The sequence below is a fragment of the Panthera tigris genome, chromosome A1 (assembly GCF_018350195.1).
Source record: "Panthera tigris isolate Pti1 chromosome A1, P.tigris_Pti1_mat1.1, whole genome shotgun sequence".
NCBI lineage: Eukaryota > Metazoa > Chordata > Mammalia > Carnivora > Felidae > Panthera > Panthera tigris.
In genome coordinates this window covers 200,855,013-200,875,317 of record NC_056660.1, presented here as the reverse complement: position 1 = coordinate 200,875,317, position 20,305 = coordinate 200,855,013, and the positions used below count along the sequence as shown (strand labels likewise).

Sequence of the window (20,305 nt, the reverse complement as noted above, 5' to 3'; positions counted from 1 at the left end):
TGGATGTAACTGTTTGAGGGACTCTTTGAGGGACTGCCAAACTATTTTTGACAGTGGCTATACCATTTGTATTTCTACCAGCGGTATAAGATGGCTCCAGTTTCTCCACATCTTCTCCAGCACTTGGGATTCTCCTTTTTAATCCCCCCTAATAGCCATCCTAGTGTGCGTGAAGTGGTATCTCATTGTGGTTTGGGTTTGCGCTTTCCCTAATGATTAGTGATTTCGAGCATCTTTTCTTGTGCTTATTGGCCATTTATACATCTTTTTGGAGAAATGTCTGTTTTTATCTGTCGCCCATTTTTAATTGGACTATTTCTTTTTTGTTGTTTTTAGAGTTCTTTTTTATTTTTAAAGTTTATTGATTTATTTTGAGAGAGAGAGAGCATGCACTCATTCAGGAGAGGAGCAGAGAGAGAGAGGGAGAGAGAGAATCAATCCCAAGCGAGCTCCATGCTCTGTGTGAAGCCCAACGCAGGGCTCAATCCCATGACCGTGAGATCCAGAGCTGAAATCCAGAGTCAGAATTCAACCAACTGAGCCATCCAGGCGCTTTAAGAGTTCTTTATATATTCTGAATACTAGATTTTTGTTAGATATGTGATTTGAAGATATTTTCTCCTATTTTATGGGTTTCCTTTTCACTTTCTTGATAGTGTCCTGTGACACACAAAATTTTTTAATTTTTATGTAGTCCATATTTATCAATTGAACTGTTGCCTAATTCCTTTTAAGTGTTTTATAGTTTCTATCTTACAGTTAAGTCATTGATCCTGTTTGAGTTAATTTTTGTGTATCGTGAGATTGGATTTTAACTTCATGCTTTTGTATGTAGTATCCAAATGCCGCCACACAGTTTGTGGAAAAGACCTTCTTTCGCCATTGAATGATATTGACACCCTTGTGAAAATCATTTCGCTGTAGATGTGTTGGTCTCTTGTTGGACTCTTAATTTTATTCCACTGACTTGTATGTGTGTCCTTGCACCTGTACTACACTATCTTGTTTACTGTAGCTTTGCATTAAGTTTGTCAGCAAGAAGTACAAGTCCTCCAACTTTGTATTTCTTTTATAAGATTGGATTTCACTATTTGGAGTCCCTTGCATTTCTGTATGAATTCTAAGGTCAGCTTGTCCATCTCTGCCAAAAAAAGGCAGTTGGAATGGCTTTGCACTGGCTCTGTAGGTCAATTTGGGAAGTATTCCTGAGTTAACAAAAATTGTAACCCTTCCAGTCCATAAGGAACACAGGAAATTTTTCCATTTATTTAAATTATACCCTATTTTGTAGTTTTCAGTGTTCGGGTCTTGCACAACCTTGGATAAGTTTATTTTTAAGTTAGTTCATTCTTTGTGATGCTCTTGTCACTTCTCATCAACATTGTGCTAGAGGTTATAGCCAGGGCGGTTAGGTAAGCAAAATTATTCGAAGGTATCCAGGCTGTAAAGGAAAAACGAAAATGATCTCTGTTTGCGGATGACATGAGCGCTGTGTGCTAGGCACTGTGTGTACATATTTTGCATATTGCTTCCTTATTTGATTTTCACAGAACTCTTGTGGTTTGTGTATTTTTGTGCTCATGGTACAAATAAGGGGATTAAGATTGAAGGAGGTTAAGCAGTTTGTTCAGCATCACTCAGCAAGTATGGGTAAAAGCTGGACTTTGAACCTGCTTCTGCCTCATTTCAAAACTGCATCATAAATGCTTATTGAAAACTTCTTAAGTATAAGGCACCATGCTAGATTCTGCTGTACTTTTTAAGAGAAATTTGTCCTGTTCTTGGGAATATGTTTGAAAAGACAAATTACAAAGCGTAGAAAGAGACAATTCTATTAGAACTTGTTTGCATTTCAAGATTTAGACTCTAAAAAAACATAGAATAGCCATTTATGATCATAATCATCTGTCAAATTGTACGATATATTTGTTTTATTTTACTTGTTTATGGGAAACCTATATAAAAAGTTTTTCTTGCTACTCATACACTATTTTATCAGTTAGCTTTTCTCTTGAAGAGATACAATGTCATTCTGAAACCTAAATTAAATTAGCATTTGTTTATTAAATATTTGTGCAAGTTTGTTATTTTTGTGTGATACATGGAAATGTAGTAGTTACAATGAAAATAAGGAGAATGCTTTGGTCACGTTAGTTTATCCCATTCAGGAGGTCCATTTATACTTTGTTAATGTTCCTCTGTGGATCCTGGTCCATTGCTTGATCTAGGGCAATGCAATCTTCACTCCAGAAGATAATAGTAATGTTATTAATGGCACATGCTTTTGAGTGCTTTTTATGTGATCGTGTGTTGAACATGTTTTACATGGATTATTTAATTGAATCCTCATCATAACCCTATGAGGTGGGTATTATTATTACCCCTGCTTCACAGATGAAGAAACCAGTAATTTATTTAATATCAACACTGCTGGTAAGCGATACACACAAGATTTGAGCCCTGGGACAGTGGCACCAAGCCATGGTTCTTAACCGTAATGCTATTCTTGACTCACGTATTTGAACTGACTACTTTTACATCCTGGAAATTTACTACACGTTTCACTGGGAGTTTGCTCTTTACGGTTCAGTTAATGGCAGCTCATTCCTATAGTAAGTGATAGAAATATCCTAATTGCTATTGGTATTTTCTGCACCTTGCTCCCAGTTTTGTTTTACCTATTTTATTCTGCACCAGTGAAGTTGGCTGTTTCTTTGTAGAAGTGGAAGGGCTTTTGTAAATAACGATGTTTTCTAAATAAGTATAGCTAGCTATCAGCTGGTTTTCTTTTGCCGTGATTCAGACTCATACTAAGGAAATCAGAAAACTTACTTGGGTTTTTTAAATAGTTAGATAAATGACAGATGAAATCAGGTCAGGAAATGAAAGTCAAAGGAATATCTGATCTTCAAAGGAAGAGAAGTAAACAGAAAGAACTGCCTCTTGATTGTTTGAAAACAGATGTTGAACCTCAATCAGGCATACTCATTGATTCTGCATCTTTCTTATATTTACATTGCAGTATGTTCTACTGTAATTTTAATAGAAATGTGTAAAATTATTACAAATAAAATTTCTTATGGGGTATAAATTATTAAAATGACTCATTGACCATTTATTCAGCCTAAAGGACGCATTACAAGCTGCAGTGGCTCCCAGAGATGTAAAGAGGATAAGTTATATCCCATTTGGTGATGAAACAGGTTAGATAAAACTCAGGCTTCCGTAGAATTCTGTGCCTAATGTTCATTATGTTTGTTAGACTTTTCTCTTTCCGAAGCCAAACTGTGTCTTATATTTTTTCTCTTTTCTCTAAGCATGATTATTTATCGGATTATATAAGTCCTCTTTTACTACTATTCCCCAGAAGTCCTAACATTTCGGTCACTACTTGTACTATTCTGTCACTTTACTCAGAGGTCGGGGTAAGCATGTCCTACCTTCTGCAACACAGGTAACTACACTGTTTACTTATTTAGAAATACCACAAGGCTCCACTTAACGCTTTTGTTCACGAAGGTTATAAATATCACTCCCAGGCATGAGACCTGACTTGTAATACTTTGAATCTGCTTAAAATTCATATTAACATCACAAGGATGGTCCTAGATTTTCCTGGGTTTTTCCATTTGACAAAGCAGATTGGATTATGATCAGAAAACCCAACCCAAACCAAATCATTGGTTCTCTACATTTTGAAATCAATTAGAATGTTAATGCAGCAAACTGGGAGATGCTTTAAAATGCTTTAAAAACACTTCATCAAGAGGTTTTGGAAAATGCGAAAACAAGAACTTACTGCCAGACTCACCAGTGTTTTATCAGCCTGTAACTTCCCAGTGCCCTTGTCTTTTTGTTATACTCACTCTGAACACCATGAATCAGTGCAACTGTTGGTCTTCTTTGAACCCTGCATAAGGGCTGCTGAACCCGGTGGGAGAAAACCACGTACGTGGTTGTGTGGGTTAGTGTTCCTACAGTTAGAAGTTTTTATCACTGGTACTTGGCAATCATTGTGTGTGTCCCTGCTACTAGACTTTCCCATTTCCCTGATCAACATGGGATATGAAAAGTAGGATCTCATTCTCTTCTCCTGTCATGTGAAAACGTTCCACATTGCTTGCTCTGGATGGACTGATTAGGCCCGAGATCCTGCTTCATTATTCAAGAACAACGCCCAATCCTATTAAAGCAAAGTCAGCTGAGAAACCCGACAATCTGTACTTTTGTGTATCCAGCCTTGCTGTGGACCTTAGACAAATGTTTGTAGCTTAAGTTCTTATTTTCAGAATGAATGAAAAAGCACATCCTGTTCCCTCCTCACCCCATCCTCCCATCCCCCGCTCCATGTCTCAGAAATAAGATTTCAAGTTTTGAAATACAACCTAAGATAAATAACAATTATACCAAAAAAAAACCTTTAATTCAGAAATATGATTTTTTTTAACATCCAAATTGAGTAGAAGAAATTGATTTTAAAGCTCAAACAACAACTTAAGTTATATGAGACAGTGGAGAAGCTTAAACATGCATGGGCCTATCTTACTATAAATCTGTCTTGATCTCTGTGGGATTCCTGTCTTTCTTAATGGACAGTACCTCCCCCCCCCAGCCCCCCACCCCGCCTTGGAATGTGTCTCTCTTCCAAACCACGAAAAGAACCTGAAGCATAAACTATAAAAGTCAGAAATACAAAGAGCTGAAGGCTTGTAGGTTTTGAGTTTCCAGTAGATATTCTTCATTATTCTCATATGTGTTCAATACTAGTTTTTTAATTTTGAATTTTTATTTGCGCTGCTCATTTCTTTTTTAGCAAGAACAGTTTTAACAATAAGTTAAGGGTTTGGATAAACTATGGATATAAAAATAAAAACACTACTTCATAATAAGCCTCAATGAAAATTTTCATTAAAAACCTATTTTTGTACACACACTGGGTTACAACACACAGAAGACATGGCTTATCCAAGTTCCCTAATGCTGTTAATAGTGAAACAGCTCTGTATACCTCAGGGGGAGTTTATGAACCTTATCTTACTTGGTTCTCTTTCTCGGTCCTCTGCTCTACTTGATGCGCTAGGTGTGATTTTTTTTTTTTTTTAAATCCCCGTTTACAGATAGGAAAACTGAACTGTGCACATGTGCCTCAACTGGAATAGTAACCAGTTTCTGGTTACTGTTCTGTATATCGGGCTTACATGAAAAACTTTGTTTAAACAAAAAGAGGATGGCAAAAAAGGGTTTGCAAACCACTCACCAACACCATGCCAAGTATAAATACGTAGCTAGATTCTCTTGAGGTTTATCATTTCTATTTTCAGTGGGAAGTGATTTAAATTCATTGAAAACACAAAGTTTCTACAATGCAGTTAGGTTCTAAAATATTCTTTAGGGCTTAACCATTCTTGAAATATGTTTTCACTGCTCACATTTAAATTGTTTTGATTCAAACAAAATTTAAAATGTATGTTAAAAAACTTCTAAAATAAATCTCAGGGACACATAAAGTTCTCCATGTGTTTAAATGGTGTGTAATGAATATTATATTGCAAAAAAAATTATGTATGTGCAATGGCAAGAAGGACTTGGCATGGTTTTATAGTTTAAATTATAAGAACTAACTGCTGGAGGGCAATATAATAACATGAAGAATAGGTAATATTTTGCAAATGGAAACTTATTGATTGTAAACTCAAAAATAAACTCATAAATGTTGTACACGTTTGGTTATGTTTAGGCTTATACACTTTGTATTAAAGTGTATGTGTAGTAATAGCTATTAAAGGATCATGTTCTATTTTTTTAAATATATTTTTGTAAATTTGGGGGCTTATTTATTCATTCATTCATTCATTCATTCATTTAAGTAATCTCTAAACTCAGTGTGGGGCTTGAACGCACAACTTCGAGATCAAGAGTTGCATCCTCTACCGACTGAGCCAGCCAGATGCCCCAACTATGTTCTATTTTTCATTAATGCTAGAGTTTTTTGTGTAAATAGTATAGTAATAGAATTTGTTGGGGGCAGGGGATTAGCTGAGAGTCAGCTAACGTGAAAGATCGCTAATCCACTATATAAATCTTATGTTTCAATAGGGAAGAATGATTTGGTTTCTCTTTCTTGAATAAGATATCCTTTCTGTGAGCAAGGAGATGTCTAATCTTGATTTATTAATATGACTTGAGAACTTTCTTTTAGGGTGCTGTGTTGTGTTGACATTTTGAACTTCTCAAATAAAATGTGGATAAACATGGGAGAAGGGAAAGTCAAAGGCTTACAAAACCTAGTTTGTAAATGTTTATCTCAAAACGAACCTGATTTATGTCTCAAATACTGTCTTGAACTTTCTAGTAAAATGAGTAATAAATACAGAAGTGTTAGTTTAACGATTCACTAGTGTTTACTTAGGTCAGTGTTAACCTATATATATGTTAATCACCATATTACTACCTCTATATTTGCCATTTTACAAAAAGGGAAGATCAAATTATTTTTGTAAGAATATAATGTGCAGTTTTAATTTTTTAGTATGGTAGCAAAATTTCTTTTTTCCCCCCAAATTTTCCAGGGTACGTGATTTCCTTCTTCAGACAGTTGCAGAAACAGGATATTCCTATAAATCAGCTTTATACATTTTAATCAAAAAGATGCAAGAAGGGAAAAAAAGTGTCCATAAAGTACTCAAGCCATAGCTTTATCATTAGGATTGTAGGTTTATTATTTAAAGTAATGGGTCCATTGGTAAGTCCACGTGATTAGGAGATTTGGATATAATCATGTCTGGGAGGGGGATGAAAAGGAAATGCAAAAGACAGCATTGAAATGTTTATATGTTACCCAAGATAAAAAAAAATAAGAGATCGGGGGTGGAACTGGTGAAAATTATTTGAGACACAAACCAGGGTGGCGCATGAATCTCTAGGATTGGGGACAGAGTGGGCTGATAGAGATATGTAACAATAACTATTATATTTTTTCCTTAAGTCTTTGAAATTTTTCCTAAGTTAAAATTATAAAAATTTATCTATCCAATCTAATATAGGACGAAGTATTTTCTTTCATCTTTATTTCTGTTGTTTCAAGCAATAATCAGGTACTGAAAAAGGTAGTTTCTTTTGTTTTAAAACATTTCCTGGAATCTGTGTGTGAATACACATGTACATGCATACATACATACATTCATACATACATACATATTTGGATGATCACAAAGTAAGTGTAATTGATTACCAAAAGTTCAAACGACAAAATAAAGCCAATTGTTACTCATATACACTAAATAAGCTTTATCCTATTTTTAGCTTTGGGATTGATGGATTTTATTCATAAAAATGTATGGTTATTTGACAAGAGTAGTATTAAAAACACCATCTGTGTCCCTGTCTACTTCCTCAGAGAACACTGTTGGGTAGCTGTTACATGAATAAATTCCTAGGGCTCTTTATGATTGCCACAGTTTTATCTTCCCCCTGGACCCTCGGTGGTATACTGTTCCACTATCCTCAACATCAGTATAGTGTTTGGCACTACACTAAATGTACAATCAGTAGTTTCTGTTACTGTTTCAGACCATATCATGCTCCTAGACAATCCAATGTCTCTGGGAAAAATTGAGTGTGAGACATACATACACATAGATAAACACACAAAAAAATAGAAGATAAAAAATAGGTTAAACACTTAAGTAGACAAAAAATTGCGGAAATTGAACAGTCTGCTCTAAGTATATCCATCTATGTATAGCAGTGTGTATATAGCTTGAGTATGGATGAAGAACTTTCTCCAATTAATTTGCTCTCATAGGTAGTTTTTCCTGCTGTTTCTGAAATGTAATCAAACTGCACTTTTAAGGAGGACGAAGGAAATATATCAGTTCCTTTTTCCCTAAAATTCTTTGGGGAACGTCAACCAGAAATGTTTGTGATTGGTCATGCTTATGTACACAAAGCCACCACTTGGGCCCTTTTTGAATATAAAGGGTGGACCACAAAGGACCATACTTCCCACTGGATAAGCACTAGACCAAGTGGTCCTCAGAAATGAGTGAGCTTAGAAGCAGTGGCACTAACAAATGCCTTTTGTCTGCTAGGCAGCGGCACCATGGATTGTATCGTTAGGCTTCATCAGCTACCTAATGCAATGTAACTCGGGAGATAAGATAAATCAAACAGATGACACTATATTAGATTTGAAAGATGAGAACTTTTCCAAAGCAATTGCAGAGTGTATATTTCAGTGCTGTTGACTTCAGGAGGTTATTGAAGTCACAAGTCTTTGCACCAAAACCAATCTTTCAAGAGCTGGGTAACAAGTAAGCAGAGTCATGCTTATTTCTTCCAAAGAAAACTACCTAGGGAAAAGTGGAATTCTTCTCTGTATATTTGTTTTACATAGCTGTTCGGTTTAACCTCATTTTTTTAGGATATCACCAGCTTAGGTGTCTGCCTTTTTTTATACATCTCAGATGCAAATGTGTATTAAGCAGGAGAGATGTATTTTCCATCTACTGCTAAAAAGTTCTGAGTGCAAGTGCCTACAACTATTTGAAATGGATTTCTTATATTGGTGACTCTGTATCACTAGGTGATTATTTACCAATTGTTACCTAAATTTAGAAATGTATTAAACCAACTCGTAGGATTCCTTTCTTTTTAACATTCTGAAACTTTTGCATTATTTATTACATGGAATGCCATAAATTTAATTTAGGAATTGGGCAATGGAAAACAGTGGTGTAACTCATTCCCCTTTCTTTTGTAGCCCACTGTGTGTGAACGAGAGCTTTGTGTATTTGCTTTTCAAACCCTGGGAGTAATGAATGAAGCTGCTGATGAGATAGCAACTGGAGCTCAGGTAGTAACACACAATACTAATTATTCCTTACTCTGATTTGAAAAACTTGTTCTGACCTACTAGTTTCCTTCAGTCTTTTGGACAAATATTTGATAGTTTGACGTTAGATTAAAAAACAACCCGCATTTGATTTTTTTTTTAATAGATAGAAATTCGATTTTGCTATCTTTATCTAGTGAGTGTTTTGTCATTTTGCCATTGCCAAGGGAAGAAATTAAACCCACATTCTGTTGTTTAAAAAATAATTGTGATTCTTTCACGGTGAAGTTGAAATATCGAAACACTTGCACATGTATTCTGTAAAATTTATTTGTAAAGTTATGGTACCATAAAATGGAATCTAATTTATTCCTGAAACTTAGGTGAAAAGATAAAGGGCAGAACATATAAGAAAAAGCATCCAATTTTACAATAGCAGTGTTTACGACATAGGAAGGCAAATAAATATAAAAAAAAAATGAAACAACTTGGAAGTAGAGAAGCATTCCATGTTTCCAGAAGGAAAAAAATATTATAAAGATGATAGAATTTACTTGTTGCAATTCTATCAAAATTTCAATTGATTTTTAAAATTTATTCATGGAACCTAACTTTCTAATAAATCTATAAGAAAAAAAAATCAGACAAAACATAAAAAAAAATATGAATGTTAATTAAGGGAGGCTAGACCAAGCACATACAAAAAAATATTATGCAATCTTATATTTAAAAAAAAATACAGTACTGGCAAAGAATAGAATGTCAAATGATCCCCAAAACAGATCTTGTTAAAGATATACTTAATATACTTTAAAGAAGGCATCATATAAAGTTGTAAAGTAAAAATGATTTAGTAAGTGGGAACAAATGGCCTGTAATGTGGGGTGGGGGGAACAGATTAGCTCTTTACACTGTTGGTAGAAACAAATTCCCAATGGCCTGAAGAGTTTTGTTTGAAAATACCGTATACATACTAGAGGAGAGTAAACAGTGTGTCAGGTTTATTCGTTTATGCCGTTTCAGGAAAGCATAAAGGAAAACACCAGCATCGAGTCCATACATATTTCACGTTTTCTACTTGAAAGAATAGTGAACATTAAGAGATAATTATGAAAAAGTTTATTTTCCCTCAAACATAAATGTATAAAAGCACATAAAAATAGAAAACCATGAAGATCATAACGGATTATTAGAGGAAATGAACGCACGATTCACAAATATGGGCCTATAGTTAGTAAAGAAACATAAGAAAATATTCAGCTGTATTTGAAATCAACAGGAAACTAAATGTGAAAAGAATTGCCAATCTGTCATTTTTAAAATTTGCAAAGATGAGTGGGAACAAATGATCATATAACAGACATTCTTTCAACAAGTACTGAACGCCTGCTATGTAACAGGCATTGCACCAGATGGAGGTACAACGGTAAATATGGATAGCGCAGGCCTCATGGATTTACGTACATTCTGTTAACCTGATTATTTCACTGATTAACTAAACTGAGATATATCCACCTGAGGAAATATTAAGGAAAACAGTTGTGATGTAATGAGTTACAAATGAGAAATAAAAATACAACCAGTATAACAGTGATTGTATGTCATGTGGCAAAAAAGATTCCATGATTAAATTTCAGAAATACAGATTGATATTGCCCCTACACCCAAAATGCACATATTTGCATATTAAAGGCTCTCAGAAAAACGGAAACTAAGAAAATGAGTAGCCACTACTTTAAGGGTTTCTTGAATGTGTCTGACCATGTGGGTCTTTTTTCTTTCCTTATTATTTTTTTTAATGTGAAAGTTTTTCTTACCAACTGGAACTAATATTGCTCAAAGAAAAGATAGTTTACTATATGCTATTTATAGCTAGGTAAAGATGATTAAGCTTTACACAGGTGTGTGTGTGTGTTTGTGAATATACATACATGTATTTTACATGAATAGTGTGTGTGCATGTGTGTGTGTATTTATATATGTATATATATAATAAGTATATGTATGTATGTATGTATATAAAATTATTTGAGTGGTAAAATTAACATTTGTGCATTTTAGTGGATGTAAATTGTCCCTCAGACCATTTGAAAAGGGAAGGATTTAAAGCCTGGAAATAAGAAATAATGGATTAGAAAGAAAATTAACATCATGCCAGCAAGTAGGCTAGGCTGATAAAATATTAGATTAGGTGCTTTCCCCCCCTTATTATACATACATCTCAAGAAATAATGTTTGCTAAAGAGAGATTAATTTTGGATATACATGATAGTTATAAAACACAATTACTCGGCCGTGTCAACTTAGTGGTTCTACTCCAAAGTGGAATATTCTTTTCGCTACTTTAAAGCAAGTACCCAATATTCTGTTTATAATTCCAAAGATTAGGTGGAAACAGATTCTCTTTCTAGTATATCTCAGTAGTCCTGCTGCATCAGTTGGCGCCTACATTTTAAATGGTTCTATGAGGCTGCAAGAACATTCCTTAGGGGGACACTGAAGGAGGCTATCCTGGAAGGAGTGTGTTTCAGCAGCTAGGATTCCAAACACTCAAATACTGTTTCAACAAAAACAGCTCCATTTTGTGTGTGTGTGTTGGGATCTCATATAAATGATTAAGAAAAAAGAAATCCATATGAAATGTTTGAAGGCCATCGATCTTCAATTTTCAATACGCCTCTTTTACAGAATACGTTATATATCCGTAGGCCACTCCTGTACATGCCTTTCTTGCTCACCTGGACTTGAACTTTCTCATTTGCAAGTGCTCCTAGGCCGCCTTTACCTGCGGGGGAGGGTGCAGAGTCTTGCTCTGCCAGCTGGGTTGTATGTAATGTCCTGTGGCAGCATGTGATTCTGTAAGCCCACAGACCTCTGTTCACTCAACAAATGGCCTAATTCCCATTGCCTGAATTCTGTATTTCTCTATCCTAAGTATCTTAGCCTCCAGATTGCCTCTTCAATTATATTATTTGGGCTAAGAGGAAAGATGTGTGTAACCTGATGGCTACGCCACTCACCATATGTGCTGAGGTCCTATTAAGAATCTCTCATTTTAAATGCTGAGAGTGGGGAAATACATGATTTGTGGTAGAAGAAATCATAGTCATTTGTTAATGTTTATTTTTTAAAGTAGACACTTTCCTTCATTGAAAAATTAACACATGCAGACGAATACAAATCCAGTGTTATACAAACCTTTCCTTGTTCAAAAATTCTGAATGCTAACTTCTGCAACAGATAAATCATAAAATTACAGTGGTTTAGGATGATAGACATTTTTATTTCTGGCTTACGCTGCTGCCCAATTAGAATGTTTGTTAGGCAGCTTTCTGTGTGATGATTGAGGGAACTGGACCGTCTGCTCTGCTGTCTAAAGTACCTGTCCGATAGTAGAGTGGAGAGAAAAGTTGAGAAGGTGCACCTGTTGCTTCTTCAGCTCCACCCCTTCCCGCTGCCAGTCCATTGATTGAGGTGATTGAAGCTAATCATACAGCCTGACCTGGACAAAAGGGGCAGAAATGTCCCACGCAGAGCAACTGCCCCCAGTCAATAGCTCTATACCCAGGAAGCCAGGAGTAGGAGGCTTTGGTAGACCGCATGTGATTTTGCTATGGTAGTTATGCTATTTCTTTGAAGTTAGCTTAGGACATATATTAACAGAAATAATTCTAATTAAATTCTCTACCCCGACATCCATTATTTCATTAGAGTTTGCTTGACTCCACTGGTGAAATTATTGGCAAAAGAATGCATATAACTTTTGGTAGTTTTGATTGTTTTGAAGCTTTCAGCACAAGATGTTTAATAAATATTTGATTGAAAGAAGGAACATTGTTCAGGTTATTAATTATTGTATCTGTATCTTTATTCTTGTGGTAAAAAACACATAACATAAAATTTACTATCATAACCATTTTTTAAGCATACAGTTCAGTAGCGTTAAGTATATTCAACTTGTTGTGAAACCGATTTCCATAACTTTTTCATCTTGCAGAACTCGAAACTATATCCATTAAAACAACTCCCCTTATGTAAACCCCCTTCGTCCAACCCTGGTAACCACCATTCTACTTTCTGTCTCTATGAATTTGACTACTTTAAATACCTCATAAGTGGATCTTAAAATATTTGTCTTTTTGTAATTTCACTTAACATAATATCCTCAAGGTTCACCCATGCTGTAGTATGTGACAGAATTTTCTTCTTTTAGGCTGAATAATATTTCCTGTATGTATATTCCACATTTTGTTTATACATTCAACTGTCAATGGACATTTTGATTGCTTCCATCTCTTGGCTATTATGAATAATGCTGCTGTGAGCATGCATATGCAAATGTGTTTAAAGTCCTTCTTTGAATTATTTTAGAAATATATCCAGAAGTGGGATTGTCACTGCCAGCAGGATCATATGGAAGTTCTGTTATTAACTTCTTGAGAGGCCTCCATACTCTTTTCCGTGGTGGCTGCACCATTTTGTAATTCCATCAGCAGCACACAAAGACTCCAATTTCTTCATGTGCTTAACACTTATTATTTTCTGGGTTTGTTTGTTTGTTTTTTTGTTTGTTTGATAGTAGCCATCCTAATGGTTGTGAGGTGATATCTCATTATGGTTTTGATTTGCATTTTTCTGATGATTAGTGATGTTGAGCATCTTTTCATATGCTTGTTGGCCATCTGTATGTCTTCTTTAATGAAACGTCTATCTGGGTTTTTTCCTATTTTTAAATTATGTGATTTCTTGTTGAGTTGTAAGAACTGTTTATATATTCTGGATATTAACCCCCTTTCGGATATCTTATTTGCAAATATTTTCTCCCATCCTATGCCGTTTCACTCTATTGATTGTGTCCTTTGATGCACCAATGTTTTTAAGTTAGATGCACACCCACTTGTCTGTATTTGCTTTTGTTGTCAATCCAAGTAATCGTTGCCAAGTTCAGTGTCATGAAGCTTATCTCCTATGTTTTCTTGTGGGAATTTTATAGTTTAAGGTCTTAGGTTTAGGTCTTTATTACATTTTGAGTTAATTTTTATGTATGGTATAAGGGTCCACTCCAGTTTTTTGTGGATGTAGTTTTCCCACCATCATTGTAGAAAAAAGTATCCTTTTCCATTGAGTGGTCTTAGTACCCTTGTCAAAGATCATTTGACCCTATATGCAAAGGGCGTGTACTTTTATAAAGCTTCAGTTGCAGACCGTGTCACGTAATTCTCGAAAATTTTTATAAGACAGTGCCAATTCCCTCTCCACTGCCAGAGTTTCAGAAGAGGCTATTTTATTTTACTGATTATTCTTTTTTAGGAGTTTTTACTTGTTTTTCTTTTATTGGGAGACCAGATAATGCTGAAAACAATTTGTATCTGGGTTAAAGTGCATCGCTCTGGGGTAGAAGGAATGTGAGTGTGGGTATGGAAGACAAAAAGGATTTTATTATGTCTTTATTATATCTATTGCTTGGAAATCCTATGTATACACACACCTATAAATAGAATAGTGTGTTAAAAACATACTAACAGTTTCAGTCCTACTGTTCTCTGAGTGAGTCTTGGGGGTATGTATGTCTGTGTACTTTGAGAAGTATTACTAATAGATCATATACCCAGTGGAATGGTTTGAGTGTTGCTAATTATTTTAGGTCCCTGGCATTTCTGGATGCTGTGATTGGGTGGCTGTGTTTTGTGAGTATACACACAACAGAGTGAGCCCTGCCATTGTTAGGTCACAGTGCTCCTTTCACTAACCACAAGAATCAAAATTTGTTTTACTCTTTGTGTGCATTTTTAAAATGCCTGTTTAAAAACTTTCTCGAAGTATTTTTTCTCTATAAAGATTAAGCCCATTGCTTTCCTTATGATGTCCCTGTCTTCACACTGGCACACTGTCTCTATTTAGACAGTATCTGTTTTCTTAATTCCGTGGCCAGAAGCTCATTGGTTTGGGGACTGGAGAGGGGGCCTTGCCCTTAACTGTTAAATAACACTGCCTCTTAGTAAATTGTGTGAAAAGGCCATAGAAGAACATAGGACTAAAACCATCATATTTAGCATACGAAGGTCATTAATGGCCTGAGGCAAAGAGCTGGAAGAAGTAAGATGATGTCAGGAGCTTCACTCTTCTTAGAGCATGTCAGACTCATTTCCTGCATCTGCAGTTTCCATCACCCGGAACGGTTTCTCCCCAGAGTTAGGTCTCCCTCTCTATCTTTATTCTAGTCTCTGTTGAAACATCACACCTTCCTAGCCACTCAGAAACAGCACCCTCTATTGCCTTAGTCTCTAATGCCTGCTTAATTTTTACAGCATTCAACATGACCAGAAATGTATTTAAACATGTATTTGTTTAACTGATTTGTTTTATTATGCATCTTCTCCATTAGAGTGTAAATTCCACGAGAGAAAGGACCTGTCTGTCTTGTGCACAGAGCCTAGAACAATGTTAGAGCATAATATGTGTTCATGACAAAGGGATATTAGGACGTAATTGGGAGCAACTTATTTTATTTTATTTTATTTACATGTTTATTTATTTATTTTGAGAGGGAAGGATAGAGCAGGGGAGAGGCAGAGAGAGAGAGAAGGAGAGAGAATCCCAAGCTAACAGCACAGAGCCCATTATGGGGCTCAGTCCCACAAACCATGAGATCATGACCTGAGCTGAAATCAAGAGTCGGGTGCTTAACAGATGGAGCCACCCAGGCACTCCAACACATGTCAGCTATTTTAAGTTAGTGGTCAAGTTTGTTCAAACTTGATCTGAAGCCGTAAGTTACAGATCTGAGAAGTTGATAGCAGTGCTGAGGCTTTCCTGATTAACTTATGCTAGGTACCATGACAGGAAGAAACAATGGCAGAGCACTTGATGAAACCCAAAGGATGGTAACTATCTTATGTATGTATTTCAAGGTGGTAGATCTACTAGTGTCCATGTGTAGGTCTGCATTGGAATCTCCTAGAAAAGTTGTCATTTTCGAGCCATATCCTTCTGTGGTAGATCCTAACGATCCTCAGATGCTGGCCTTCAACCCCAGGGTGAGTACTTACCCTCGCGCGCCCCTCCCGTTTCTGGTAACAGCAGCTGAAATTCTAATCTCCTTAGCTTTCCTCTTTCTATCTAAATCCCTCCCTTGGCAGGCACATCCCTGACCTGCTGTGGACTCTGGATCCATTTAGTAAATACGGTTCTTCTAACACAAACTTGGTTTCCGGCCTCCTTCGGTCTTTCCCATATCCTGTTACTTTCCCTGTCTTTCCGTCTCTTAAAATCATTTTTTAGAACTTCATCTTTATGAACCTAGACCCATTTCATCCTCTCAAATTGTGATCTTTACACATCCCATCTGCATGGAAGGCAGGTAAACAGCTATAATAAACTGGTTTGTAATGGCTGATACGATTAATTTCATTTTATATTTTTTGAGATTCTAGCTTAGTGTAACCTCATTTTCAGGGTCATGGGTAAAAGGACCGACTTGTTTTTCTTTTGTATTTTTTGCTTCCTCATCCCTTGCCTTCCCCCCCTTCCTCCCCTGTTATATGAAGGTTAGTGGAAGTTTAATTCATGTGATCAACTAACATTTCTTCAGAAAACAATTTCACAAATATTCGTGGAGATTTGGTGGAATCCTTCTAAAATAGCAAAATCTTCAAATTGCATGAGAGCTAAAATTGCCTTAGTTTCTATCACTGTTCATCTTGAAATCATTTTCCAGAAACAATGGCTATAAAAAAATGTCCTTGGAAAAGCTTTCCTTCCTTCATAAGTGACAACGGTACACATAGTCACAGTGTGCTTGAAGATGAATCATCAGTTAAGTGGTGTCATTTATACACCTGCTAGTCATACTCTTTTGGTAATAATCTTTCAATCAAAAGGAAATAAAAACAAAATGATTTTGTAATATTTAAAGTGGATTTTGGATTTTAGAAGGACTCTATGCTTACTTTATACATCATGGCTTAATTTTTTTAGTGAAAGTAAGAATCAGGAGCCCAATATCTTTTTTGTATTTATAGTTTTCCCCCTGCAGGCTAAACATGATTTTATGTACTTATACATAAATAGGATTGTATTGTTTAAGTAGGATTGACATTGTTTTCTTTTTTCTTCTCTCTAACTCAGTTATATATCCTACATTCCAAAACCATCTTGTTAAAGTCTTCTCTTTTATGTACACAACAGACATTGCTTTCAAATTGACTCTGGTGGAAAATCCACATACAGAAATAATATGTTTCTCTAGTAATGCGCAGACTTGCAAAGGCTTATAGTGAATACTATTTTTTTTTTCTGTTCAAACAGAAGAAGAACTATGATCGAGTAATGAAAGCACTGGATAGCATAACTTCTATTAGAGAAATGACACAAGTAAGTATGTCACCTTATGGTTTTATGCAGTTCAGTTTTGCTAGAGTAAAATCATATTTTACAAATGTCTTAGAGTATTGGCTGTATAGTGAAATGTAGACTTTTCTATTAGATGGGAGTATAATTAAAATAATTTACAGATTAAAATTGTGTTGTATTAGGATGTTTTAATTAAATTACACCAGTGTATTGGTGGGCTACCACAGTGACTTTTGGAGGGTAATTGCATAATTATAATCCTCATTCTCTCTGCAGGAGTTTGAGCATATGGAAGTGTGTCAGAATATCTTAAGGCAAAGGTTAAATCTGGTACCATCTTCCTAGACTGTCAATTTTCATTAACAGTAGCAATTTTAACACATATTTAATGGCAAAATAAAAACAAATATTCTATCAAGTGTAAATTGTGCATAAATATTTTAGAAAGAACACAGATTCTCAGAACAACTTCAGAGGACACAAGACTCCCAGAGAGCATGAGTTTATGTTTTTGGTCATTAGAGAGCCTTTGGTGAAGTTTGATGAGCAAGGATTGTGGCTTATTATGAAAGTCTAACAGATCACTGGGCTGTAGTCCAGCTCTTGGAAAAGCACATACCGTTGAATTATTGAGGCCTTTCCACTGCCAAAGATTTGGAGAGAGGCTTACAACTCATTATTATAAGTAGAAATTAATAATCCATAATTGACATCAGCACACATTATGGGTTTGGTTTGCATAGGGTGGTTTCAAGGCTTGCACTGCCCTGGAGGCCTTGGAGGCTTACAATAAATACTACCCTGGGTCATTTGCTATCTTTGGGGAAAGAGTATTAGATTCCTTCAGTCTTGAGGCCCACAAAACTTCTGTGTCACTGCTCCCTTCTCCCCCACCATCACCCTTACTCTACTTGAAAATATGCTCCCAGAGTACATCGTAACATTCCCAAATTTGAGATTTCATTCTTTTGATAGTATTTATTCCATGTAGTTAAATAGGCATCAACAAACAGTGTGTGTCTGACGATGGTAAATGAGGAGATCTTCAATTCACCCGTTATAGTATTTGCTGAAAAGCCATCATGCTTTCTAGTTGTTTTTCTATGTCCATAATTTTCTGTGTTACCTGAATTCCTTTTCAAACAAATATTTATTATTTGTATAAGACAAAGAAAACAATAAAACACATTTCCATTTAGGGAGAAAAAAGGACCTGTTCCAATATCTTACACAAAGTTCAGTAAACATTTTTGTGTTACCAAAAACTTTGGTGGTAATAGGGTATTTATACGATACCCTAGACCAGGATCATTCTTGGATAAAAATAGCTACAAAATTCTGACTCTGGGATCAGCTCTCTGCCAAAATTTGCTTCCTTTATTCTGGGTCATGTGTAAGCTATTTTAAATAGAAGGCAGTGGAGACGATCAAGAGTCAGCCTAGGAAGTCAGAGGCGTGTGTTGTATAATCCACTCATCGATGATGTGGCCTGTGACCTTGGGCAAGTTGCGTAATTGCTCGATGCCTCAGCCTCTTCACTGTCAAGGTGGTAAATAGTAAATACCAACGTGGCATCGCCTTCCAGTGTGCGCTTCGTAGGGTTGCCGTCAGGGTTCACTGCGTCATATCTTTAAACCTCTCCCAATAAATATAACATAATACCGTCCTATTTTCTAGAATGTACTGACCTTATAGACAGACCTAAATTGCCACAGACAGATTGCCTCTTGTTCTCTGAAAAGGTTAATTGTCTGGGTAAATTCCAGGAAATACTTTCAAAAGAAGGGCTCTTCCTATGTAAATTTTGTCCAGTTTTTTCCTGTAAAGCTCTAGACCTAAGTCAGGACCCTAGGATAGGAGCATGAGTAGTAGCTATGATACAAGGTTTGCTTTGATGTTAGTTAAAAGTTAAAAACAGTCATTTTCGAAGAGAAATGGCACCCGACACTTGTTAAAGGTGGCGAGATAGATTTTATTTGAGGACTGGAGTGGGAAAGAGAGACTTGCAGCTTGAGCAAGGTAACCTCCGAGTAGGACCAAGGTGACTGAGGTTTTTAAAGTGAGTACAGCAAGGGACCAAGAGGGGCTCGTGGAGTAGTGAAACTAGGAAGCTGTGGGGAACAGGAAAATTGCAGCAGGGGGATAAGTAGAGAATTACCGGAAGGTTGGCAGTGTAGGTTGGGACAAGATACCTCTTGTGGTTGGGCGGCATTATATTACTTTGAACAGAGACTCAGCATGATGCCAGGGATCACCTTTAGGGACATGGCCTAGTACCAGGAAGCCAGGCTAAAGCTTGATGAAACCTCTCTGGGTAACAAAATGTTGGCGCAAGTCCATCGTGCTATGTGGAAGTTCCGAGTTCACCTGGCCTTGTGGGGGGAACAAGAAGGGTAAATTGTTGCTGTTTGTTACCACTTCACAGCCACGGGCTTCCGGGTTTAACTAGATTAGGTACACCTGTTCAACCTGATTTTCCTGTTGCAAAAAGGAAAAACAAAAAGGAAGAAAGGAATTTATGAGAGAAATCACGAAGTATAATGACTTTTTTTCAGGCACCGTATCTCGAAATCAAGAAGCAGATGGATAAACAGGACCCCCTTGCTCATCCCCTGCTGCAATGGTATACAATTTTAGTTTTCCTCTTCATTAAAACGGCATCGTTTTCTACTGCCTGCTTTAAGCGGGGAGGGGGGAGGGGGAGGGCCCCATTTTACGAGGCCTGCAATGCTACAGTTCTGCAAGCCTGTGAGGCCTGGTGATTTTATAATCAGAGTCCGTAATGACTCTCACTTTAATTGAAACTTGTATATCACAAGGGGAAGAAAATGCTGTCCTACGCGCTACACAGGTATACAGTGTATTTGATGGCAGTTTGTCCGTTATTTTAAAAAATGTGATTAGCTGTATTCTAATGGTGAAGCCGTTTTGGTTCATTTAATTGTCTCGTTAAGTGAGGACTGAGTGACAATACTCACTGTTTCAAACACTTACTGAAAACCTTTCTAAAATGTATGTCTCGTACGGTTCACTCCCTTAACAAGGACAGCATAAACTTGATGAGCTCTTTGTTTGCCGGCTGCAGGTGATGCCCTGCTCAGAGTGAGCGTGGTGAGGGGC

The 20,305-nt window shown here is 36.3% G+C and overlaps 1 protein-coding gene across 1 annotated transcript in view; it reads left to right on the top strand.

The window, feature by feature from the left end:
- The window catches only part of PARP8 (poly(ADP-ribose) polymerase family member 8), a 175,591-nt gene that overhangs the window by 136,977 nt on the left and 18,309 nt on the right, over positions 1-20,305 (top strand). Inside the window, exons 16-19 of the mRNA XM_007076652.3 lie at positions 8,762-8,854; positions 15,745-15,870; positions 17,141-17,206; positions 19,741-19,808. Of these exons, the coding sequence (XP_007076714.1) occupies positions 8,762-8,854; positions 15,745-15,870; positions 17,141-17,206; positions 19,741-19,808 (353 nt within the window). The remainder of the gene's footprint in view (positions 1-8,761; positions 8,855-15,744; positions 15,871-17,140; positions 17,207-19,740; positions 19,809-20,305) is intronic.